This window comes from Branchiostoma lanceolatum, chromosome 12 (genome assembly GCF_035083965.1).
Source record: "Branchiostoma lanceolatum isolate klBraLanc5 chromosome 12, klBraLanc5.hap2, whole genome shotgun sequence".
In the NCBI taxonomy this organism is placed as follows: domain Eukaryota; kingdom Metazoa; phylum Chordata; class Leptocardii; order Amphioxiformes; family Branchiostomatidae; genus Branchiostoma; species Branchiostoma lanceolatum.
In genome coordinates this window covers 10554062-10581089 of record NC_089733.1, presented here as the reverse complement: position 1 = coordinate 10581089, position 27028 = coordinate 10554062, and the positions used below count along the sequence as shown (strand labels likewise).

At 38.2% G+C, this 27028-nt stretch overlaps 3 protein-coding genes across 6 annotated transcripts in view; 2 read left to right on the top strand and 1 right to left on the bottom strand.

The window, feature by feature from the left end:
• Positions 1-354: 354 nt before the first annotated feature.
• On the bottom strand, positions 355-7617 carry LOC136445567 (U3 small nucleolar RNA-associated protein 15 homolog). The gene is made up of 7 exons (XM_066443641.1): positions 7388-7617; positions 6573-6737; positions 5842-6020; positions 3456-3560; positions 2569-2735; positions 1677-1879; positions 355-1204 (listed from the first exon to the last, which is right to left on the bottom strand). Exons 1-7 carry the CDS (start codon positions 7591-7593, stop codon positions 718-720), a joined length of 1512 nt encoding a protein of 503 aa, XP_066299738.1. The 5' UTR covers positions 7594-7617; the 3' UTR covers positions 355-717.
• An 18-nt stretch (positions 7618-7635) lies between these two features.
• The window catches only part of LOC136445565 (N-chimaerin-like), a 38335-nt gene continuing 18942 nt past the window's right edge, over positions 7636-27028 (top strand). The window contains exons 1-4 of one of the 4 annotated variants that reach the window (XM_066443640.1): positions 7644-7772; positions 8697-8788; positions 10087-10149; positions 26186-26241. In XM_066443640.1, coding sequence (XP_066299737.1) covers positions 10110-10149; positions 26186-26241 — 96 coding nt within the window. In that variant the 5' untranslated portion in view covers positions 7644-7772; positions 8697-8788; positions 10087-10109. Of the gene's footprint in view, positions 7773-8428; positions 8789-10086; positions 10150-20657; positions 20987-26185; positions 26242-27028 lie in introns of those variants that run through there. The other 3 variants (XM_066443638.1, XM_066443639.1, XM_066443637.1) reach the window with 3 other exon arrangements.
• On the top strand, positions 12818-15683 carry LOC136446483 (tripartite motif-containing protein 3-like). Its single transcript, XM_066444865.1, has one exon. It carries the CDS (start codon positions 13215-13217, stop codon positions 15042-15044), a length of 1830 nt encoding a protein of 609 aa, XP_066300962.1. The 5' UTR covers positions 12818-13214; the 3' UTR covers positions 15045-15683.

The window sequence follows — 27028 nt, the reverse complement described above, 5'->3', positions numbered from 1 at the left end:
GACCCTGAGTACGTTTGCAAAAAAAACGTTTTTTTTTCATTCACGGGACGTTTACCTTTTGCATCTAAGTTTATCATCAATGTTTTCTGATTTCATGCTTTTGCAAAAACATCAAATACGTTTTCAACTCACTTCTATCAATTGAACATTATGTGCATGAATGAATGAATAATGAACCTAATATATATATATATATATATATATATATATAGAGAGAGAGAGAGAGAGAGAGAGACAAAGGAGAGATACACAGATAGTGTTGGAAATAAACTAGATTATGAGAAAAATGAATTTTGAAGAAAATAGGTACATGTACTAATTTCCATTGCCCAAGCAGAGACTGCCAAAACAGAGTACTGGTTTATCATATTTTATTGTTGTAACAGAAGAAGGCTTTATTTGTACATCTATATCTGTAATGTCCCCAAATGAGAGATTCAGCCCTAAGGCCCCCATTCCACTTGACGGCGACCGTGCTGCACTCTCTCTGTGACCTCTAAGAATTTGTGAAACCCTTGACTTGGAATATCATACAACATGTACACGTATGACTGAAAAGGCAACAAAACACACAAAGCGTCAAAAGATTTGATTTTTATCTATGAAATTCGTTGAGCGCTCTGTTAAATTTTACGTTGCAGCGTGATCGCGAGATTGTCACGAGATCGCCACCCTAGTGGAATGGAGATGTTAACTACCGAGTGATTTGACAGATTGTTAGCTTGTGTTTGTGCCCTGTGCGGTGGCGAGCAGTGTCTCCAGTGACCCGAGCGTGTTCAACAGCTGTTCCTGGTGGCTCGTTTCTCTCTGTACCGACCGTAACAACTTCTGTAACAGTCTGTCCACCTTCCCCGACTGTCCGACCACCGCTGCGTACATGTCGACCACTAACGTCGTAACGTCTAGAAGAACGCGGCAGTACTTTTCTTCGCACGTCCAACGACAAAGAAACGTGAGCAGCAACTCTAAACCCTTATCATCACGACCTGCGAGCGCTTCCTTGATTGATCCGCGCCGAATGAGTTCTTGGATAACACCGACTGTCACCTCGGCGGGATAGCATGGCTTCAAGGCCTCATCCAACGCCTTGGTGCTGCTGAACGTCTTAAGATGCTTGTCAAACTTCTTGAGTTGCTCCTTCTGTTTGTGAGTGACGGAGTAGTCGGCAACCACCGGCCTGTAGTCTCCGCCTCTTCCATAGAACCTGGGCAAGAACAAAAAACAAAATGTAACACTCTTGTAAAATGCACAAATAGCCATTTGAGATCTATAACTTTACTTGTCCATATGATCCATACCTTTAGAATATATCATTAAGTAATGATGATAGCATAGAATTTGCCTTGCCATTCTTCATAGTATTATCCTTGAAGAAATCAATGCAGCAGATTGCAAGCCAGTCAAAGATTTAAAATCATTATGGTGCTACAGCTAGGACTATATTATCATATTGCTTTATTGATGGACTTGAAAGGGACATCACCCTAAGTGCAAGTAGACATCAGAAATACCTTTACCGAAGCTGCATTTTGTACATATGCAGGTAAAATATATTCGTTATATCTTTGTCTGCCCCTTACCTCTTTCCGCATGGACTCAATAAAAAACAACCAGCAGGCCAATTTGAGTCTTTCATGAATAAATGCTGGCTAAAACAAACAGACAGACAAACAAACCTGCGACTGGTAGCCCCTCTCCTTTTTCGCTGTCTCAGCGCTTGTTTTGTGGATGATTCCTCCTGCTTGCGGCGCTGGATGGACAGCATGCCGTCAGCACACCCTACAGCCATCACATCCTCACTCGGGGAGACTCCAAAACTCAGGATAGGGGAGGGGTAAGTCAGGCTGGCCACACACTGGTACGTCCCAACATCGTACACCTACAAAATACATACATGTAATGTATCAATTGAACCTCATGTATGAATTCTTGGCGAGACCTCTAAAGTCAGACTGGCCACACACTGGTATGTCCCAACATTGTAGACCTACAAAATATATAAAATAAACCTCATGTAGGTTTGTGTAGGAGGGAGACATAGAGGAGAATTTTTGGTGAGACCCTGAAACTCAGGATAGGGACGGGGTAGGTTAGGCTGGCCACATGTCCCAACATCGTTCACGTACAAATCATAAAATACAGTCAAATCCGTACAAGTGACCACCTCTACCTAAGGACCACCTGGCCAATGGGGTCACTTTTTGGTGGTCTCTTAGTCTTAGATAATGTTTCCCATTAACAACATAAAGATTCCAGTCTATAGTGACCACCAGTCCCCTGAATGGTCCCTCCGAGAGACTGTGCAAGCTGACTTGTCAGTAAAGTTTAAAGTTCCCATAGAGGGTACTGTAATTCTTGTTTCTTTCACTGTAACTTATATGTTCACTGCTTTCACGGTCACCTCTGTACTGTGAACTTATCATCACATTGAAAAAAAAAACAGTTGTTATTATTGATGATTCCTTCACACATCCGTTCTGTAATAAATCACTTGCTGCCACCATGAAGTTAAAGTTTTCCTTTAACCGTGAAATTTCGCTTCTGTGAATAACAGTATTAAGTACAAACCTTGACGTGTCGGTCCAGCGAAGCAGAGAGGAGTCTCGAGCACGTGGAGTTGAAGGCGAGGGACGTGACGGTCTTGTGATGGTTGGTGCAGGTTGCTAGGAGACGGCCGCCGCCCAGGGCGTCCCACACCTTGACGCAGTTTCCTCCAGCTGACAGGAACATGTTACCTATAGGATGGAGACAATCGTACTTTGGAGTTACTATGTACCTACTATTTATGTTAACAGATTGGTCAATCTTCAATGAACGAAAATAATGTAATAAATATAGTAAGGGCATGTTGATCTGACTATGTGGAAAGAGAGACAGTGTATTCTTATCTTCCTCTAAGATGAAAGGGTTTTTACATTCATGAAGAAAGTAGCAATCTGAAGAAAAGTTGGATTGCAATGTCTATCACAAAGAAAAATTTTGACTGATCTATTCAAGGTTTTGTCAAGGAATGACTAAGACTGGAGTTGGTCATTCCTTGATAAAGACTAGAGTTGAGTCGTCAAAAATTTGGGTAAGTCCAATTTTTGTCTTAAAAATTACAGTTCAGCTTTACTTCAGAATGATTCCTAGGAACACAGATGAACTTTCAATGAAAGAAAGTAGCATAACCCATTGAAAAGCAAATAGGGACACTTCACGAAGATAGCGGCAGATGCCTCAATGAAGGTATGTGAAACACATCATGGCACATCTTGAAAAGTGGTGCATCTTAAAAACAAGTTCAAGGACTCTTAACCTTCTCCCTGCTGCCTTATGTTGTAACCAATAGGAAATTGGGTGTCAAACGGCTACCTCAGCGTGCTAAAGGTTAAATTGGTATCTAGCACGTGTTACCTAAAATGGTGAAATGTAAAAAACAGCGACTGTGAAGTCGTTATTGGCACCCTCCTTACCATGCGGAAACATTAGGACGGCCTCCACCGGGTGTTCGTGGTCGACTGTCATCGCGGACTCCTGGGTTCTGCTGTCCCACATACGAACTGTGTGGTCATACCCTCCTAAACAACAACAACAACAACAACAACAATATCAGCACAGTGTGGTCATACCCTTCTAATCAACAACAGGAAAAACTCTTTTAAGTCTAAACAACAACAAAAACAAAATGTGGTCTAAAACATCAGCAAAATGTGGTCTTAGCCAACTGAAAGACAACAGACCTAAACAACAAGACAGGGAACACTAGGAATATGATATTGGGGGGTGAGGCCAGATTCTTTTTGGCCCCATCTTTCCAAACTGTTGTTACTTGACCATTACATTTACACCTGCAGTGCTCCCTAGCAATAGAAAAGAGTACTGCAGCCTGAGTACTACAAGAGACCATATCCAATTGTTCTAACTTTTATTGAGAACTATTCAATAGTCAATAAGCCGCAACAATCATCATTTTAAATGGCTGTGGCTAGAGTAAGGAAAGGAATATGGTCAAAAATGCCTAAGAAGACTTGTGTGTTGCGCTGAAGGGAGGTTATACCGACTATATATTTAGATACAGATACAGAAGACGACTTAGGGGATAAATAAAATCTGGTGTAGGTGGATAGGTGGTCACTACCGACAGGATTCTTATAGTTAATGATTGTGTCAATGGGATTAAAGATTTAAGATGAAAGATGAACTTTATTGCTCGACAATTGTACATGGCACAATGTATGGCAATGATAACAAGAAAAACAAGAAAAACAATACAATGGATACTAAACTAGTCTATTCTATTCTATTTTGAGAGCTATTACTACAATGCTATGTACATAAATGGCGCACTGATATGTTAAACGTTTCTGTTTGTTACAATATATTCTCTCTTTTGTAAAGCGCTACATATGTATTGACCTAAGTGCTTAGATATGGTATCGGGGCATGACATAAGTAGATTAAAAATTTCTGTGTTTGCCTTTGGTAAGGGCTTGCTGGTTGTACATGAGATCGTTTCCATTAACTTTCGTCTATCTACAGTATATGCGGGGCATGTCATTAGGAAATGATACTCGTCTTCAACACTGTCTTGACATGAAGGGCATCGTCTCTGGTTGGCTGGTATATTACGATATCGGCCTTTTTCTATTTCCAAGCAGTGAGAACTGATTCTTAATTTAGTTATGTTAACTATAAAGGATTTATTATGAATTGATGAAAGGTATTTTTCCAATGTAAAGTCAGTCTTAACTTGAGAATACGTTTTTAGTTTATTGCAGCTCTTTATTTCTTGTCGCCAACCAGAGAGAAACGTATCCTTCAAACGTTCTTTGAATATGTTACCAAAATGTTTAGCATCAACCGCAGGGTTTAGCCAAACATTTTGGAAACCATGTCTACACAAAATATCTTGAACATGAACAATCCAGTCTAGCTCTTGTTCTACTGCAGTATCATACGCTTTCTTAACAATTCTATCATTGGGTAAGCTATGTAGTCTAAGCCAGTATTTAATAAGTTGTGTTTGTGTGTCAATATATAATGGAAACATTCCCAGTTCTCCTCTTATTGCGGCGTTTACAGATTTTCTTGGGACACAGAGTAGCATTTTGCAGTAGTTGAGAATAACATATTCCAAGTCAGGTATTTCATAAGACGCTGTAGGTTGCTCTAATATGATATTTCGATTAGCTAACATTTTTGAGTTGTATAGAATATGTAACTTGTCATTGTACTTCTTAAAACGAACAAGAACAGGGCGACTTGCTAACATATCACTATTATCAGATTTTTTCCCAGTACGGGCAACCTTGAGAATAAAATCATTTATATTTGTTCCTAACATAGGAGACAGAATGTTGCATACAGTTTCCCTAATGTTTTCATTAGGACATTCCTGTACCCCATTTAAAATCAGATCCCTGCATCGAATATTAGTTCCTAGAATTTCACTACAATAAAGTAAGATGGGTTTGACTAAACTGTTAAACAAATCCAATGAGAGGGTAATAGATGGGTTATAGTTCGATGCCAATAGAGATTTCAGTTTAAAGGATGCGCGGAGAGCTTTTAGTCGGATTTGTTTAGTAGCACGATTGAAAGATCCCGATGGGGTGATGTCTATACCTAGATATGTATAAGAGTCTGTGATATTTATGGTCTGTCCTTGTACTTGGAAAGGAGAACGTTGGTTTTTGCCTGTACGTCCATTTTTTGAGAAAATCATCACTTTGGTTTTATCTCTGTTAATGGAAAGCTAAGGGACCACTAAAAGTGGTCACATTGGGCAGGAGGTCTTTACACTGTATGTAGAGGTGGTCACTTGAACAGGTTTGACTGAAAACAAAAGGAAATAAATACCAGTGATCCACATGTCAGCAGAAGACTTGCAGACCGCCAGTGACCGGACGTAGTCTTGGTGACCGGTCAGTGTCTGGACGGCCTCGCCCGTAGCCAGGTCCCAGAGCCGCGTGGTTTTGTCATCCGACGCTGACAAAACGTGGACCTTGTCTGAGCTGAAACATGCGGCATGGACGGACCTGGACAAAAGGAGAAATGATAAAAACGGTCAAGGTATTCATTCATAAGTAACTTATTTTCATACTAGGGAAAGTCGCTATGTTCTAACTACAATGTAAAGGCCACATGAACCATGTCAAGAATAAAACATGCTGCATAGATAGATATGGATGCAAAGGAATAAAAATAAATTACAAATTAGCCAGTCAGTATATGGAAGACAAGTCCCATTGTAGCTCTTTATGAATATCTATAGTTTCACAGGACACAAGATCTTTCAAATGGAGTTATAATGACTGTAAAGATGCAATATCCATCCATTTCAACATGGTACCTCAAAATTAGCAAGCAATCATTTAAAAGCTTGATTGAACTTGCTTCTTTGTCTAAACATCGGTCAAGGCTTGGCAGTGTTTCTCTCATTTTGCCTTTGCCTCGCATCATCAGTAGCAGTATCTCCAGTCTAGCAGCTCCAAACATCCCAGCATTAAAAGCTGACCTCCACATGGAAACAGATTTACATATAGGTTTTTTGCATACTCGGGACAAATTATTGAGTCTTGTTCTCTCACCTGGTGTGACCTGTGAAAGTTCTCAGGCTGGTTTTGGTGTCGAGATGGAACACTCTCACCAGCCCCTCATCGCCCCCGGCAACCAGGAGTTCACCATCGCTACGGAAACGCCCGCTGCGAGCTGCCTCCTTAAACCTGGTCAGAACCTTCTCAACCTTGTTCGTCCTGAAAATGTATGGAGACAGTAATTAACCTTTAGCACACTGAAGTAGCTGTTTGCCACCCAATTCAGTATTGGTTATAGAATTAAGCAGCAGGGAGAAGATTAAAGATAATGAGACATTTGTGAATAATTTGATCATGGTGGCAAGTGACTGATTAAAAAGTTCTTAATAAGAAGTTAATTCACAAACAGATCTTTGTTCTTCAGATCATGAGACGTTGAAAATAATAAGCCCATTTGTATTTCCGACTACTAGTATGCATGTGCAGAGTCGAAGGTAAAGGCCCCTGAGACGTAAACAAAACCCGTCTGGACGTTGTTATGCAAATCTAGACAAGCCAGGGGCCTTCACCTTTGACACTGAACATGTGTAGTCGGAATTACGAATGGGCTTATACTATTATATATATTATAAACACACTAAATTTATTGACCTGCTGCCTTGTCCCTTGCACACCGACGGGGGATATGGACTCAGTCACGTTTGGAATCACAAACTATAATTATAGTTTCATATTTACACGCCACAAAAGTATATGTTGATAACTTAGCAATATGTCAGCCATAGACGTATAAAAGTAATACATGAAACTTTTAAAAGTACGTATACGGGCGAAAACTAAGAAGTGCGGTGGGGAGGGGGGCGCCATACCTCGAGTTGTAGATCTGCACCCGATCGCTGGCGGTCACGGCGAACGAGTATGGCTCCACCGGGCTGAAATCCACGCACGACACGGCGCCATACTCCTTCACGGTCACCGGGAACTCGAAGTTGTTCCAGTAAGCCGCGTCTGGAGTCTGTTTTCTTCCAACACGTGGCGTGGAAAGCGCCGCAGTCTGTTTGAAGGAGGCCGCCATCTTGGATAGGTGAACTTTACACTCTGACCTTTCGGGGTCATATTAGAACACAACAGCAGGGCGGAACGTGGGGAAGAGAAAGAGAAAGTACTTTCACATCTGTTGAGGTTTTGTAGGGTTTGTACTATTTTCTGCAAAAGGAGAGTTCAAAGGCGGCTTGATAACAATGGCAGAAAGTGGTAGGTTAAGTTTGAATCTTTATTTACAAATTCTAGAGCTTGAGATTTACGTGCAAATCACGTTTGTCGTTTCTGCGATATTTGGGCATTGTTGGAAAAATATGTACATCGTTGTTTTTGGACGTTTTGTTCCTGTTTTAGGTTACGCATCGTGTTGTCTTTTCTGCATGGTTTGTTTTCGTGCTATTTTAGCTATGGGAGATGAATTAAGCGTTTGTTTCCAAGACTTCTAATAATTCATGTGCAATTTATTTACACAGGTCGCTGGGATGAGGCGTTTTATCGAAACAAGTTTTTTCTATGAATTTAAATCTCCCTAACAATGATTCATCCATCCATATGTCAATAATGTAATGTCTCAGACTCAGTGTCCGTCCATCCATCCATCCATCCATCCATCCATCCATCCATCCATCCATCCATCCATCCATCCATCCATCCATCCATCCATCCATCCATCCATCCATCAGTCTATCCAACCCCATCCTTCATTCCATTCATTCATTCATCCATCCATCCTTCAATCCATCCATCCATCCATCCATCCTTTATTCAATTCATCATTCATTCATTCATTCATTCTTCCTTTATTCCATTCATTCTTCCTTCCTTCATTCCATTCATTCATTCTTCCTTCATTCCATTCATTCATATGGGGCCACTATGCTGATCAGACTTCATATGCGAGCTAGAATATTGAGTCTGGCTATAAACATATAGTTTCTGGGGTAATAAGCAAGGGAAAGAGATAGCCAGCAGTATCTGAATGCAGCCAGAGGCTGTTTCCTCAACCTCTAAGCCGCAGAACACAGTGAATCATCATCATCATCATCTATGGTTGACTTGGTACCCAGACTCTTCCAAATACGCTCTTCAAAACAAGCTGACTCCTACATCTGCTTGGAGATTATCTCATACCTACAGGGTTACTCATCCAATTGACTCAGAATACTACCAGTATCACACACATGACCTCCAGCTAGAGTAGGGTATTTCTGGCAACATAAGGGTCAAAGGTGAGGCACCAGCTGTTAAACTTCCTCCCACAGTCACTTCTCTTGGAAATATGATACCTCACTTTGGAATGTTCCACTTTTCCTGTAGGGTAGATTACACTATACTTACTATCTCATATTTTTTGTGATAGTGAAAATTTGAATCTTCTGATGTTGCAAGTATGATTATACAATCAATCAATCAAGCAATCAATCAACCAATCAATCAATCAATCAATCAACTGACCTCATGTTTAGTACATCATCTTTTGAAAACATAAAGTCAGTATTCTCAAAATATAAAATAAGACACTAAGTCAGACATTATAACAGCTGAGGCTTTTTCAATTTTTGGGTAGATCTTCAATACGTGTTATCATTTTTCTTGGTACGAAACAATATTTCATATGCCGACAATAAAAGGATGATTTTTGATAATTACATTAATCTAAATCCAGCCCTCCAAGTTTTGCTTGAATGCGTTCCATAATTATGTTTCCTAAGATGAGAGCTTACCAATTTGTACAGTTTGCTTTCGGGGATTTCCTATTCCCTAAGCCGTAGCTGTAGGCTGTGAGAAGCGAAGGTTTTACAATTAGATTTATGTTATTCTGGCTGTGCAGGGATGTAAATTTCATCACTCCAGACTGTACAGAAAGCTGCATGCTTATTCAATTTAATTTGTCTGCCGAAGCAGAATTTTGGACGAGTCCAACCAAATCCAAGCACAGTTATATACATTTATTTCAGTTGGAAAGAGATTTGTAAAGTTCATATAGTTCTTTTTATGCAACCACTAGTATTCATTTATCATTTTTATCATGAAAATTTTTTGTCATCCCATTTGTTTATAACATATTTATAATTTACCTCGAAGACACAATATTGTCTTGTGCCTCAAAATATTTATTCAATTTGTCACAAACGTACACACGAGTTCTGATGCCTTCAATGTAAAATACTATATTGAGTATAACATAGGACTGATATAATTGTTTCAGACATCATATAATTTCATACAGTAACGAAAGACCAAGAGATCCAATTCATGATGTGTTCTATACTCTTTCTACGTACATGATTGTATACCATAAATATTTATGTATTCCTGTCAATATTGCCACCCCCGTGAGCAGGAAATGGTACGTCCCACATGTTGGATAATTGATTTGAATTGAGCTCTGTCCCTATCAGATCTCCGTCAGTGTTTAAGCACTTACTGAGCCGCTGTTAAAATCCTGGATCTGAGCGTACCTTCACGGAATTTAGCGTATCTTCTGGGGAAACTGAGTACTAGTGTTATTTCCTTGTTTGTACAGCTGAGGCGGACTCTGAAGCGGACATGGATTCAGACTACGAACCGCCGCCATGGAAGTCCTACTGTGAGTACAACAAAATTGTCTGAATCTTTACTTTGTGTGTAACTAGTTGTTTTTTCTTTATAACTCAGACTTGAAATGAAAATGCTTCATTTTGTTTTGCTTGTTTCCTTCAGTTGAAGCAAGGAAATACTATTTGTACGATATTTTTTAGGGCATCCATGATTATAATTTCTTCAGTTGTAAATTAGTTGTTGTACAGATAGAAATGAGACTGCATTTTTGTCCATCATGAATATAACTATAATCTTAATATACCCAGCTGAAAGGAAATGGTCAATACCCAGTGTGACAATGTACATTAAACCACCACAATTTGTTTTTCTGTTTTATTCTTGCAACACTTTTTGAAAATTTTTTGTTTGTTGCACCACTACCACCGGCCTTCACTTTTCCTAACATATAGCTGTATGATGTTTGGAAATGATTGCATGTATTTATTTATTTTCATGTCTAACTTTATCATATCTGCATTCCAATAATCTTTCTCAGTTTTTGATAGGCTATTCATAATTTGTTGAGAAGCATATTCTGTTTTGTATACGATACTACAGTACAGACAATATGCAAATCAAGGTTGAGACCAATTCATGGCATGTTTTTTGTTTTTAAAGGTCAGAGGTGGTAAACAAAATTGGTATGGGCCTGACGATGTATATGTTTCTTTCCTTTATCGAAGTTGCTTAGTAATACACTGAATAGTGTTTCCTGTATCAAAATCGGACTAGAATATAGCATGCTACAAACTGTAGTATAGTCACTAGTGTATACATGTACATGACTGTGTAAGTCGCTTGTGCCTTTTTACAAAGTAGTGTATATTAATAGTTGTATTACATAGTATGATAAATGCAGAAATATTCTTGCTCAGACCATAGAATTTCACTGTTGCTGTGAATATACTTTAATTTTGCTAGAAATAAATATTTAGAACAGTTATGACATCAGTTCTGAAAAAATCCCCTTGAGTCAAGTTGGAATAGCATGTCCTTCTCTTGATGATTCATATCGTACCCCAAATGTGAAACCCGTGTCAGCCCTAAGCCCAGAGAGACAGTATCAGGGCCTCTGAGCTCTGCACTGATTGAAATTGTCTAGTATTGAACAATGACTCATGGTGGCTCAATGGTAGCAATAGAAATTGGATTTCTTTTATCTATTTGCCAATGACGTTGCTTATCCTGGACTTGATTGTTTTAGTAAAGTAAGATTAGAAAAGATTTTAGCAGTGGTTGGAACGAAGTTTCAGTGGAAAATTGAATTGAAACCTTCCCTGCAAAACTGTACTCTAGTCTAAATAGTACTACCCTGTATTCAATATGGTAGATCATTCTAGACAATTGAAGAAGATTTTTTTTAAATGTTTTATTTTGAGCAACATTTGCACAATGTAGTAAGAAATGTTGACCCTTTCTCTCTGTTTAAGGAATTGGGCCAACATCCCTTATTTCCACCAGCCTTTTAACAGAAAAAGAAAAAAAGATGTTACCTACAATATTGATAATTTTTGTATGCAATTTACATCATCATTATTGGACTGTCAGACATTCTGTTATAAAAAAATCCAAACCTTTTATATTGATTATCCCTTTTCTGATGATGAGCTAGCTATATAACAAAAGATGAAGTCCCATGATAGGAAATCTTTTTGTAAAAATCAGGGGTCAATCTATTTTTTTATTCTAATAATTCATGACAGAAGCAAAAATTGACTATAACTTCAAGCATATTGCTTATTCTGTTCATTTGAGAATTTTATTCATAAAAATGATCAAATGTTTATAAGAGGGTCAATATGATGTACTGTACTTTCTAATGTACCAACATTTAATCATTTGACCATATTGACTTAGGTTACAAATGGTAGGCATTCTCTCTGTGGTCGTTCAATATTCAAATTTCAACCTAAGTGACATAATTGTCCAATGTTGGTAATTCCTATTGACGGTTGGTGGCTTTTTGTGCTGATAACATCGCCCACTGCCCCGTGTAACATAGTTATTGTTGAAATTCGAGAATGCTCTTGAGACTGACAATGACAATGACAAAGATCATGTGGATATTCAAAAGAAAAATCAGGCATAAGGCTTTAAATTCTATACATTTTCGTAAGCAGTTGCTCATACGTACATATAAATGTGGTGTAAATAACATTACTTCATGATTATCATATGAGTCTTTATTTTTATGACATACTTACTAGTAGTTGGGTACCTGTACTTTAAGACAACAGGTGAAAATTTTGTGTTGCATCTAGGTGCAAGTGTCCGGCACTTTACATGTTGACCTTGAAACCTTGACTTACTCTAAAATCTCTCTGCTAGTGGCCCTTTTACTAGTCAGGCCCTGATTTGGACTCATTTTTCAAATCCGTATGTACTATGTACCTGTCCCTGGCCGGTTTCTCTAGATCTAGAATCTATAAGTTACTTGCCAAATGGATGAGCCATGGAACTACTGTGTACCAGTGCCCCCTAACGACTTATGAAAGAGCTGCATGCAGATTTCACCATGCTACAAAATGTATATTATTGAACTCATTATCTTTAGACTAGTATTTTTGATTTTTGTGATTAGAGAAGAAGACCTTGAACTGATAAGAGATAAGAAAATGAGCTTGATTGGGTTTAGAAATGCCTTGATTTTATTCAAATAGACTGATGTAGGAAAAATGATAAAGAAGAGAATTACCTTTAACATATCACTATCTTCTCAGAGCAAACAAGCACATGACCGGTACCAGCCAAACTGTTTAGTTACTTATCGGTCATTGATTTTGGGTTAAACCAACTCACTCATCATCAAATGGGGTAACTTAATACATCTGACTTCTTTCATACAAGATAAAGTATTTGCTTTCTTAGGATTCCAAAATCTTAAAGTACATTCCTGCTTGCAAGTAAGTGTTACAATGTAAGTAAATTGCCTAGAAGTGGAATAAAACATGGCTAAAATAGTCCGTTAAGTCGACCACAGCGTTTTAGTCCAGCCCAAAGTAAACATGATCCAAGCTATAACTAGACTTTGACTTGAGGTGTGGCTGCTACATCAGCAAGAAAAAAAAAATCATGGCGGCTGCACTGTTGAGTTTTGGGACACAAATCCGTGAGGAATTTTCCTGTAGCATTTGCCTGGAGCTGTTCACCAGGCCCAAGGTGCTGCCATGTGGACACACCTTCTGTCAGGACTGTCTACAGAATGTTGCAGGGTGGAGAGGGACCTTACAGTGCCCAATCTGCCGTCAGCAGGTCAGGCTGCCACCCCAGGGGGTCGCAGGTTTGCCAGACAGTCATATCATAGCCAACATGTGTGAGAGACTCCGACAGCAGACTTCACTGTCAGGGGAAACAAGGGAACAACCCCAGTCTGGAAACAGGTGCAGCTTTCACCCCTCTGAGGTACTCAAACTGTACTGCAAACATTGTCAGATTCCAATTTGTGAAGAGTGTTTAGAAGAGGCTCATGATGATCATCGCACAACAACCGTCAAGAAAGCTGCACAGGAAAGGAGTTTGACACTCCAGACATTGATCGATGAGGGGAGAAACATCATGGAAAGTTACTTAAGCTTTCTCAGAAGTCTGAGGGAAGAAGAGAAAATCCTGAATGAAAAGAAACAGCAGACAGACAACAGCATCATTCAGGTCTATAACCAAATAGTGCAGAAACTCACCCAAAGCAAAGACCACCTCTTGTCTGAAGCAGGAGAAAACCACACAAAAAACTTGGACAAAATACAGACTGAAAGGGACAGGGTGTTGGCAGATGTCAATGAACTGTCTGCTGCCTGTGATCAAGCAGAACAAGAACTGCAGCAGGGATGGGTGGAGTTTCTCAGTCAGCAAACCGCTTTGACAGAGGTGGTAGGAAAGTACAGAGGAAAAGCAGCACCAACTCCTGTACAAACCCAGCCTGCTGTCTTTCAGCCCACAGACACCCCAGTGCCAGTATTGGGACATGTCACAGTCCAGTCTCTCCCATCTGCACCAATCCCAGCAGCACCTGCAGCAACTAATGTTGCAGGGGGCAGAGGTCATTACCATGGAAACCAAAGACATGGGGAGCAACAGGCTCAGAAAGTGACATTTGGTGGAGAGGGATCAGGAACAGGACAGTTTAAAAGTCCATGTGGTGTTACAGTGTCAGATGAAGGGGAAATTTTCGTAGCAGACTATAGGAACCAGAGAATCCAAGTCTTCACCCTACATGGAACATTCGTGCATCAGTTCCTAACAGTTGTAGATGTGTCAGGTGGAGAGAAGATGAAGCCAGGTGATGTGGCCATGAACGGGGAGGGGAACCTGTGGGTGGTGGGGAAGACAGACTTTGATGACTTTGCTGTGCAGTACAACAAACAGGGCAGGATGCTGAGGATGATTGATCTACAGAAGTCAGGTTGGATGAGAGAAATTGCTGTGGACACCAGGAGGAACCACATCCTCTTCACACAAGTCACAGGAGACTGGCCCAGCTACGATCATGGTGAAGTTTTGGTGTTCAAGCCAGATGGGACATTTGTGAGAACAGTGGGTCAGCAGCAGGGGATGAAGCTCCCAAGGTACATTACTGTGGATGGGGCAGGGAACATACTTGTGTCAGATGTCAGGAATCACTGTGTCTATGTTTACAAGGAGGACGGACAGTTCCAGTTTGGAGGTGAAGGAAGTGGTGAAGGTCAGCTGAAGCGACCCTGTGGCATCTGTACAAACAGGGCAGGTAACATCATCGTGGCAGACACAGGAAACAGTCGTGTGGAGATGTTTGACAAGACAGGAAAATTCCTTAAACACATTACTACAGACATGGAGGAGCCACGGGCTGTTGCCATGGCAACACAGGGGCAACTGGTAATTACTGATTGTAAAGAGCACAGTGTCAGCATATTTCAGAACTTCTGAATCTTTGTCAGGTGACAATCAAACTTTAATCAGTATGTAAACTATCAATTTGCAAACTTTATGGTCGCTTTTGCTTTCATTGCATTGTTTGTAAGGTGAATGTGTTGTCTTCCAAGATAAGTTATTGAAAAAATAGAAAACCACAGTGTACCTTTACAAATACAAAACAAATGAATATACAGTATGATTATGCACTTTCTCTTTCTAAGGCATGTATAGTCTAATTTCTATATGTTTTGGATGGAATGTACTTGAGGAAAAGCTTAAAGTTTTTATTCTAAAGATGTTTTAGATCAGATTCTGTATCCAAATAGTAACTAAAGCTAGAGTTGGTACCTGTTTTATTTGTCCAATGTAATAACTAACATACCAGGTTGAAAGGAGTAATTGTGCTTATATACGATGTAGTACCAGAAGGGTTGTTGCACAATTCTAAGTCTCATACTTTCAGTTTCTGGTATCTAATGTTTGTCAATATAAGAATTAAAACAAAATCGAAAACTGTTAGTGTTCTCAAATCTTACTCAAGATACCCATATAGTAGCTACAATCTTAGCCTGTAAACTTTTGTGTTAGCAATAGAACGTTAATGTAACAGTTGTAACATTTCTTGTAATAGGGTACTCAGAAGGAACTACATGTACAATTTGTCCAAGCAACATGTTAAAAATGTTTTTTTTATATAAAACTGGTAATGTAATGTAAAACCATAACTTACAATTTAGCTTGTAACATTTTTCTCCAAGAAACAAAAATGTTGAACAGTGCCTGTTTATATCAATTAAAGGCACTCAGACCCAGAAAAAACTGAACACAAGTCATCCAACCCCAGGCACGTATTGAATGCAGCAAAATACTAGACTAAGTACAAAAATGCTACCTCTAACATTTATCTTAAGCACTCAATCAACCCATAACTTACAATTTTAGCTTGTAACGTTTTTCTCCTAGAAACAAAATGTTGTACCATTCCTGTTTATTGCGATTAAAGGCACTCAGAGAAAACCACAAGCCTGATCTGTCTTTGGTGTCTGCTCCAACCCTGACAGGGTGATCTAATTAGCATGGATCCTTACACAGATGCTATTTTTACTTGTCGAGGATGTAGGGTACAACTTCAAGTCTGGTGATTCCACTAGGTACCCCAAGGCTAGGTTTACACAATGCATTTCCAAGCACATTCAGTTGAAGTCTGACTTAAGTGCGGTCTGTTTACACACAGGCCGCAAAGTGAGTTGGAATGCCCAGCTGTGGCAGCGATGTGACGACCGCAATATTGTATCGCTTTGAATCCTAACCAACTTACACAACAGAGTATACAAAATTAGGAAATAGGTACCGAAAAATTATGGGGTAAAGAGTAGGAAACAATTTTCCAAATTTGCGCCAAGTGCTTTCAATGATTTTCATATGACCTCTGGCCTGAGCATTGCAATACTCACTGGGTGTAGACTCGGAGTCGACTCCGTGGATTTGCATAGTACAAATAGTAAACACGACTTGAGAATGTTTTTGTTACGTATAAGTTTTCATGAAGGGAATAGAGTCAGGTGCAAGTTTTCCTCACAGCCCTTTGTTTCATCTTGTACTCTTGTTTGATGTTTTGATATGTTTGAAACCAAGGAATTAACTTCTTGTGGCCTTTTTGTACACTCAAGTTGTCACCATTCAAGATCTTGCCATTTTGTGATACGGTAGTTACACATTTAGTTCTGAAAAAAGCACAACTTATTACTTGCAAGTTGCATCAGTCTAGTTATACATTGTACTGTCTATTTATCGAAGGTATGTCATCACTATCTGAAATCCTTAGATAATTTAATCCAAATAGGGCATTAATCCAGTTCAGCTGTGGCATTATAATATTCATGGTCTTATTATATATTATATAATCATATATTAGAGACTATATTAGCACAGCAATTATAACAATCCATGAAAAGTACATTTTTTTCTATCTTGCATAGATTTTCTCAACATTTTTTGCGAAAAGAAAGGATTTAAAGTCTGTGGTAAATTAAAGTAATGTTAGGCTTGAAAATTCCAACTTTTTAGGTCTTCCTTAATTTAAAGTGATCAAATCTAAAGACCCCTTACAGAGATATCCCAGATGCATATCAAATCAATTATGCTAATTACCCCTCCTGCCCTCCCCAGGGTCCCCCAGAGACCCCCACCCCAGGGGTCCTACCCAGGAGACCTGGTCATTAGGCCTCTGGAATGTAGTTTGCTGTTTCTCAGTTCTCTTCATTTTGCAAAAAGATTTAAGCGATTGAATAATGATTTAAGAATTAAAAGTTAGAGTCCGCATTTCAAACATGTACAGAGCAGTGACACATTTTACTCTTCCTTGTTAACTGTACTTGAACCAAGCCTATGGGCAATAAACTTATTATTATTACCAGTAGATAGATACAACCATCATCACAAGCACCTATATACCTTTGTGATTTTATGGTTTTCTTCATCTTATTATAAAGTTTCAATTGAAATTATCATAAACAATATGTAATACTATACTTCCAGCAACAAAAGGGAGACAGTGTATTATAATTCAAATTTGTAATTATTGTGTTCTGTTGTGAAAACTCAGCTTGTAATTATTGATTTAAAAGGGGCTATCCAGTAGTTTTTAAATAAATCCAAGGCTGCAACATGAATATCACATAAAAAATTGAATAATTGTGCTTTTTATATTGTAAATGATATTGATAAAAAGGCTCCATCTTTATATCAAGCTATAAATCAGGGCTTATTGATTTCTATATTTTCTCTTTTAACCTGTCAGTATCACACAGTTTTTCCTTAGGAGAATCTGAGAAACAACAAATAGAATTTGTGTGGCCCAAGCTGCACCTGTCCCCATACAGAGACAGTGGTGGTCAGTGGTTTAGATATTCAGGACAGAAATGTTGTTAGAATGTTGGTCTGTGTGCTGCGAGAAGTTACATGTAAGTCTAAAAGACTGGGAACAGGATATGCAAGGTGCTGACTGTGCATGGTGAGTGACGGCACATTTCTGTATAGTCATATCATATTTCATATTATTAACATCGGAGTGACTTTTACATGAAAGTGCACTAGCCCTTTGTAGGCATTCTAGTTCTACCAGGGAGGATTATTGTCATAGATAATTTTTGTCAAAAATTAGAAAATGTTTCATATTGTAAAGTTTTCATAACCCTCCTTTTCCAAAAGAAAATCTGTGCATGGATATTATGATTTTTGAGCACTGATATTATATTTTTATATCATTTTCTTGTTCATGCCAGTACCGCAGCCTAGAAACACTATATATTCCTAATTTTGACCTGAATGGTTCAAAATGTCACTTGAATCAGATTGGTGTCCTCAGTAAAAATACATTTCTCTGCAATTATATATACAGAAATATGTGAATATGAAATTTTGTAAGGTTCCAAATTTCCATGAGGCCAATGTTAATGACTCAAGTTTGTCCATTGTCCATGTGCCTTTGTTGTTACTACTAGGAGGCTTATTTCACAAATTTCTTGAAGTTTTTTTGAATTATCAAGAACATGTTTCTGCATTAATTTTACATGTAAAGCCTCAGTGGGACTGCATGCAGCATATGTATTAATATGTTTTCATTTCTTTCTGTTTGAAACCAAGAAACTTGTTTTAACTTTGATATGATGATTTCATATATCATATAAGACCTTAGTCACAGCTTTTGACAGTCACTTCCTGGTTCTTTTAAAATCGGTGACCAGAACTAGGTTTCCAGAATGGGGGCATTAGGCCGCATGATCAAACATCATCATTTCTGTTTTCTCAGAAGAATGCAGACTAATCACCTGTATGTACTATGATGTAGGTCAGTAGAGTGTTGAATATGAGTAAAATTATGCATCGACATGGTATACCTGCACAGTTCTAATTTCACCTGCACTAATCTACATATTCCGGTTGATACTTCATGCCTAGATACTTGTGCATGTACACCTTACAAAGCTTAGCATCCTTTCATCTGGCCTAGGCCGAATCTTCTGTCCTTTAAAGTTTTTGCTCAAAAGTAGTGAGCCATGAAGTAGAGGGTATTATAGCCTTATATATATGATAGGTCTGAGCGATCTTTCCTCAGCCTTTGCATGTACATGTATATATATGCAGCTGCGATACAGCCAAACAAACCCCCGAAAATGAATATTGAACAGTTACTGCTCTTAAACATTGACCTGCTCTCTGAACATTCAAACTGTTTTCTGAACAATTCAAACTGTTTTGTTGAACTTTTGTATTTTTTGTGGGAAGTACCATGTCCTAGCCTGTACTAACACTTACCAACAGTATTAGTACATGTCAAGGCAGCTTTAGAAAAAATACTTTCAGTTCATTCATTTTTTTGGACTTAATGTTGCACAGAAGAAAATACATGACAGTAGGTTTTTGCAGTGTTTTCAATTCGCAGTCCAAACAATAATGTACTACAATGGTAATACAATGGAAATGTATATTCATGGTGTCATGATTCCGCAATGGAGCATACTGGTATCAACATGCTGTTCTATAGTATTAGGATGTATAGCTAGATTGTCTCTACTGTTGTTCATAAATCATAATATTTATTTAATTCTCTAAAATTGTTAGATATATTAGCAATAGTTCATTACAAGTTGCCTGGCTTCAATTGTCGCACAATAAAGTTCTTCTACTATCTTCTATCTTCTATGTAGTGACCTTTGCAAAATGTAGGTCAGAAGTAAGCTACGTGCAAATTTTATTCCACATCAAAGTTGATATTAATCGTCCTTCTGGCCCACTTCCTCCGCCAGAAATTAATTTGACCCGTACAAACGGAGAGGAAATTTGAAATACCAAAAACTCTTTCGCCGCAAGTGAGACCACCCACACAATGTCCTCAATACATCATAAAAATATCATAAACTACAGAATGTGACCACAAAATGGCCTGGTCAAAACTCCAGGGTATAAAATTGTTGTATACGGATGTCGCCATTTTTGGTTGACGTACTTAGTAATAGATTTAACACATGACTTCTTCGTACCTTCCCGGAAAAGAAAAGTGGTATGGTCTAATCGGCTGGTAGGGTACTTATTTTGATTGGCTTTATTGGGGCTGTACCATTGGTTAGTTGCAGGGGGGGCATTATTCTTATACATAGTGAAATTTTTCTTCTCAGTGAAATGTTGGATAGTGGTATGTATGAAGTGATTTTGATGCAAGAAATTTGTTTGATATTTATTTATAAGCTAGTCACTTGAAATTAAGAATTTGAAAGCAATTTTGCAAATTTTAAGGGCATTATTTTGTAACCCTGACATCGTAACTTACCCTGCACTTAGTCTTAATTTAAATTATCATTAAACTTGCTTCCCAGTATCATATGTCATAATTTTCTATTCCTATTAAAATCTAATAGTATACACTTCAAGAGATCTTTTACCACATTTCTGGTATCTGCCATAAAATCTAAGGTTAACAATATGGTCAAAACTGTTACAGTACTTCATTATTGAAGGGAAAGAGTCTTCAAAGGGTGATATGTTTTCAGTGACACCCCCTTTTCAGTTTAAGAATGGTCTAGCCTGGCTAGCCAGGGATGTGTGTGTAATATTGAGTGCCAGTTGTGCATTTGGCCACCAGTGTGGTCGCAGCAACTGGGGTGTTGAGGGGGCCGTCTGGCGGATCAATTACAGCCAGCCTGTCACTGCCAAAACTGTCCCACCGCGATGCTATTTAAGTATGGTGGCCCTTCATGCGTGGGAAAGTGTCAGTACGCACGACCGTTCCGACTCTGAAAAACTTTCGCGGGATTTTATAAGGATGGCGGACGACACGCGGGTCTTGCGACGAAACGGGAGGAGGGTCGTGGAAGAAAACGGGAATGTTCCGAGGATTCTACCGTTCCAAACGAGTATCGAGCCGATGGTTTGGTCGGCTGCGCCAGACTTTGTATGTGAGTATAAAGCATAACGGACATGTAACCGTATAACCCTATGATGTAACCATATAACTCTGTACGGTAACCATATAACCTTGTACAGCCGCTATGTTTTGGTTCATGTCATCCTTAGCAGTGCATCACTTCCTATTATTGGATCAAATTTATTGTCTTATGACAGTCATAGATCCTTAATATATTTAACAGTTTCTGCAAGAAAAAATAGTTGTTTACAAATGTTATAAAAAGAAAGTGTTGTGTGTTTGACATTTCCTATGGTATGCTGCACTTTGTAGTATGTAAAATGTATTTATCTAAATGCAAGGAATTTAACTGTCCATAAATTAGCAGGCCTGGTGTTTGAAGTCTTAAATGACGTCAAGAAATGAAGAGATAATTTTAGGAGAGACAGCTCATATTTTATCAACAACAAAAGAGACTGGCAGGGTTTCTAGTTATTTTCAAGCACAATACATGTACATATTGTCCTTACGAAAATAGCTTTTTCCAATGCCCATGTATTAAAAGAAAGGGTAGTCGAAGTCTTCATCGCTGGTCAAGAATTTTTATTCAATATTTTTGGGACTGCTCATTTCAACAGAAAATTTAAAAGAGACTGGATTAAAATTTTCTAGTTATTACATATAATTGAAGCACAATTCACATAATCTTGGCAGAAATAGTACTTCTACTTAAAGGATAATCCTTGTATTATGATATTGCGCAAGTATAAGCTTTAATTTTCTTTCCGAGCATTTTTGTCTGCTTCAGCCCCATGCAATCTTCTCCACTTAAATCATCCTTTTACCATTGATAACAGCTATTACAAAGACTGCTGCACTTTTGCCCCCTGAATTCATCCCCAAATTTGTGTAAAGCCAGAGAGACTGCTGTGGGTCTGGCCAGTTGGTCGGGGGGACATATTTGGGCTGGTTGAGGCTCAACAAGGATGACATAAGAATGACCTCAGATTCAAAAAAATTCTGCAGTTATTAAAAGGAATGTGTCAAGAAACAAACTGCTAAAAATAATTAGAATTGTATTTTATTTTGTTTTTACAATTTGTAGCTAGAATTTTTATATAAATTAGCAGTTTGTAGAACAGGCCAACTCCTAAAAACGTGTAATGGAAGAAATCTATGTGCAAGCCTGTCAGCATGGAAATCACAAGAATTTGAGCAAATTCTTGGTCTATAGGAGTAATAAAAGACGGGTATATTGCAGAACCAAAGAAATGAACAACTTTACTTAAAGTTAAATATTGATAGGTTAGTTACTCGTACTTGTATCAAGATACATGTATTTGACATCTTTGAAAATCAAATACAATTTTTTTCTTAAAAGATATCTAATAGTATAAGGTTTTAAGGTAATCCTTTTTCATTTCAGATTTAAAGCTTTTTGTGTCTAGCATACTCTTAATGCCATAGAAAGCTATGGATATGTCTCAGACAGGTCAAGACCATAATTTCATTACACATAATACTTGTCATGTGTGTAGAATACAATTATATATATGGCACACTGTATGGGTTTTGTGTTTGACGATTTAAGTCCGTAGATGCAAAGTTTATTGTTTCCAAATTGAAAATTACCAGCTGTTTTTTCTACTGACATGAATTTGGCAGTCACTGAAAGCAATAAATACGTTTTAGTACAAAACATCAATACAGCATAGAGCATATCTCTATTTCCTGGCATGAGGAATATATACTGTAGTGCCAGGTTGCATCAATTCAGACCTATTGCTTTCAATTGGTAATATTGACCATTAGAAATTGTTATAGATGCCAAATGTATTGTTTTCATATTGAGAATGAATTGGTACAACACATCAATACAGAATACAGTGTATCTTTATTTCCTGGCATGAGGAATATATAGCGCCTTGCATCAGTCTTGGGTTTTAAGGCAGTGTGACCTAATTACTTCCAATCGGTAATATTGGCCATAAAAAATTGTTCTAGATGCCAAACTTATTGTTCCCAAATTGAGAATAACCGGTATTTTGTATACACATGAATTTGGCAGCCATAAAAGCTTTGAATACGTTTTAGAACATATCAATACAGAACCTTTTTCTTATTTCCTGGCATACATATATGTTATCGCCCCATACATCGGGTTTGGGGTTTAAGTAATGACTTAAGTCACTGTAATATTGATAAGAAAGTATTAATGGTGGAAAATCTATTGTTTTCATATTGGAAAAACAGTCAGCAGCCATAGAAAGCTATGAATACGTTTTAGAACATATCAATACAGAAGGGAGCATTTCTCTATTTCCTGGCGAGGGGAATATATCGCCCAACACATCGGTTTTGGGGTTTTAAGTAATTTGGCGGCCGTCTGTCGTCGCTGGGGTTCTGTCGGAGGTTGCTCGTATCTGACATCCGGCGCTCTCACGTAATTAGGAAGTATTGATTTCTGGGAAATCTATTGCCTCGACTGTCAGCAAAGCAAAGGCTTTATAAGGATAGGGGGAGAGCCACTTCCTGCTGTACTTTCACTTGCACAGTGGTCCATCTTTCTTTGTGAAAGGGAATTTCTAGCACATGAAGGTATTTCCTGTACATGGGACAGACATAATCAAGACAAGTGAGCCGACCTTTCTTTGAAAGGAAAATAATACATATAAGATGGCATCCGGCATGTAAATCTTTCTCTGCTAATAGGTACATGTATAAAGGTACATTCTTTTTGTACTTCCTGTGACACTCGTTAAGGAAGCTAAAGGGTATTACTTAGTTAAGTATTTCCTGTCGTACTTTCACTCAGGTTGATCCTGCTGCACTTTCACTCAAGTGGCTGTTCTTCCTTTGTGAAAAAATAAAATAATTGTCTAATTGTACAAGTTGAAACATTAATTTTGGAATATCCCATGATCTATATTTCTTCATTCTCACAGAAATGAAGACTTCAAAGCAGTAACTAAAGAGTGGCATGCATTTTCAAACATACTTTACAGGTACAAATTCAACAAAACATTGTGGACATTCCCCAAACACATTCTGCTCAATTCTAGGTGAAAGTGTTTTAACGACTGTTTATTACTTAGGCCTTGTGGAAAATGAGCAGTACGTCATCATTTACTACCTGACGTTTATGGATTGTGTTATACGGCTTTTCTATTCTATCTGGGGCATAGTTTAAAACTTTACAAGCAAATCCTTCCTCATAAAGATGAAATCAGAATGAAGAGGGAGGGATTCTGAACTGATCACAGGAAAGATAAAACTATGGCAGACAGTAAAAGTATTTATCTTAAATGTTTGGGGTGATTTGTTTTTATGTGAAATGACTTCTTAGATAAGACAATAGATGATGCATGCATGTTTTACGAGTATTCATGCATGCATGTACATGTGTGTCTGACTGCATGTCGTTGGCAATAGCAATTTGATTGATTGCTTCTTTAAGCTTTAAGAAAGATACCAAGAAAAATAAAAGATACCAGAAGTGTCTGCATGAATGGAGTGTATAAATTGTAGCTGTGTATGTAGCTGTGGGTTTGAGAAACAATGTATTGTCTTGTCATTGCCTTAGATAAGAATCAGAACTTGCTAATAGATATTTAAGAGGAATTATAATTTTGATGATAAACAATCTATAACTTCATCATCATTAAACATATCCTGCTGAGTGATTATAATGTATTCCTATGGGTGTGCTGAAGTCCTAGTAGAGTTCATACGATGCATGCAGGGAATCCAAATGTGGTCTTACATGTATTAGTGAAGGGGTGGTCTTAGTAGACTCTAAGTTTTTATACATACTGAGTATAAGTGACATATCATTTGATCACTTTATCAGCTTAAAGATATACTACTGGGTGGTTTATGTTCCCATGTGTATGATGAATTCCAACAGAATCGTGACTGAGAAGTTCTGCCATGAAGATGCCGATTTCAGCATGCAAGTCTTCACTATCACTCGCTGAAACCAAGAACTCAAATTGACGTGGCTTGCATCATGTACATTTTATCAGTTCATCAGCTTAAACGATATCCTGCCAAGTGATTTATCCCTCCCATGTTTGTGATAAACATCTACAGAATGTTTTACATGTAACTCTCAAGCTCCTGTGGCCTGCATGATATACATGTACATTGCATTTTATCAGTTCGTCAGCATGTAAGATACTAGTATCCTACCCAGACGATTTATCCTTCCCATGTTTGTGATAAAATCCAGCAGAGTGATAAGTGCTAAGTTCTGCCCTCAAGTGTAACATCAACGTTAAATCTTATAATTCCACCGGGAACCCTAAAAACAGTGTTATCGAGGCCTTCTCAAGAATGCCTTTAACACCTGGATATCTGAAGTGTGCAGACGTGACAGGATTGCTGATGCTGTTCTTCTGGATACCCTAAAACTGATGGTTAAAAATCAGCAAATTTAAAGGGACATTTCTAATTAGTAAGATCTCTTCAAACTGTTTCCCAAAAACTGACTAAAACTAGAAACTGTCTCCTAAAAACGGCGAATTTAAAGAGATCTTACTAATAGTAAGAACTCTTTAAACGGCCTCTTGAAATCAGTGAATTTAAAGAGATCTCACTAAATAGTACTTATTAGTAAGATCTCTTTAAATGGTCTCTTAAAAACGGTGAATTCAAAGAGATCTTACTAATTAGGAAGATCTCTTTAAACGGTCTCTAAAAAATGGTTAAATCTTACCCTAAGACTTTAACCAGCAGTTTTAGGCATACCCAGAGTTGACGTTAATGTGTTTGAGTATTACGGTAGATTGTAGCTGTGGGAGGTTACCAGAGATAAACACTCCCATGGTGGTTTGAGACATCCATTAAGATGCATGTTGATATAACCTAAATGTGAGGAAGATGTTAATCTTAGGCAATAGTAAGAGAATTCTCAAGTTGATCAATTTCCCAAAGGTAAAAGCTGATTACTGCAGACATTGATTAGAACCTTAACTTTCCTGTCTCCTCTTTTATTGTGACACTACTCTACAATAACTTCAAAATGGCCTTTTTCAGCTTAAGCCTCTGCTTCATGGGCATATGCTACAGTGACTGCTTACATTGTATCTCATAGTACAGTACATTTTGTTCATTGTATAAGTCGGTATGCAGTTTTAGGGAAGGAAACTATTACTAACAGTAGACTAGTAAATATATATTATTATTAGATTAGATTATAATACTATCAATCAGATGGAAATAAGATTATCAAATGTCTTATGTTTTCCAGTGTACCAACTCCAGCAACAAGCACCACAGCCCAGGAGGATAGTGTGCACCATGGAGGTGTGTGTGTTTGTTTGTTTGTTTGCTTGTAAAGCTTTATAAAGCGGTATTGCTACATGTATGAGAATGTTGCAGTTATTAGCAGCCTCACAGTTGAGCTCCTGGTTCTAATCAGTTGGTACATTTGTAACTAGGAGACCTCGGGAATTTGGGGAAGGGCAACCTGGTTGGAGTTGCCATGTCTTTTGGAAGGGACATACACTAAAATGGGGGTCCGGTGATTGAGGAGGTTCCTCAAGCATGTTAAAGGGCACCACAATAGCCTCATTACTCAGTTGGGTACCTGCTGGCTGTAGAAGATATTAAATGAAATATTCTCTTCCATCTTCGAGAACCAACCCCCTTGGGATTCACACAGACACTTGCACAAGGCTCAGGTCAGTGCAATTTGACCCCAGAAGCCCCGACTTAAGTCGTTCCTATGTTTAGACATGCAGCAAGATCCCTGCCTGACCTCTAATGACCCCTAGGGAATCACTTCAATGAAGCTATTAATACCAAATTGTCTTGCCCCCCTCCCCACATTTAAGAACTTAATAGTAGCTGCAAATGTTATGTCATATTTCACTTATGCTTATTTTTAAAACACTGCAATCGTATTGCTTTGTGGTCTTTCCTGTTGGATCTTAATACATACTCATAATCAATAGTCTTCTTTCATTCGATGATGTCCACTTTCTTAGAAACAGTGATGAAAGTGTAATGTGATTTTACAGCAGCTGTACCTATTCAAAAACAGATCAATAGCTGAAAATGTTTATGAGAATTCTTGAGACAGGTCAAAGAT

What these genes read in the sequence shown, in the direction of transcription:
- LOC136445567 (XM_066443641.1), bottom strand. Translation starts at nt 7,593, where the DNA reads ATGGCGGCCTCCTTCAAACAGACTGCGGCGCTTTCCACGCCACGTGTT. An exon ending in GTGCAGATCTACAACTCGAG is followed by an intron (nt 6,738 to 7,387) that starts GTATGGCGCCCC and finishes ATACATTTTCAG; the next exon opens with GACGAACAAGGTTGAGAAGG. An exon ending in CGTCCTAATGTTTCCGCATG is followed by an intron (nt 2,736 to 3,455) that starts GTAAGGAGGGTG and finishes TCCATCCTATAG; the next exon opens with GTAACATGTTCCTGTCAGCT.
- LOC136446483 (XM_066444865.1), top strand. Translation starts at nt 13,215, where the DNA reads ATGGCGGCTGCACTGTTGAGTTTTGGGACACAAATCCGTGAGGAATTT.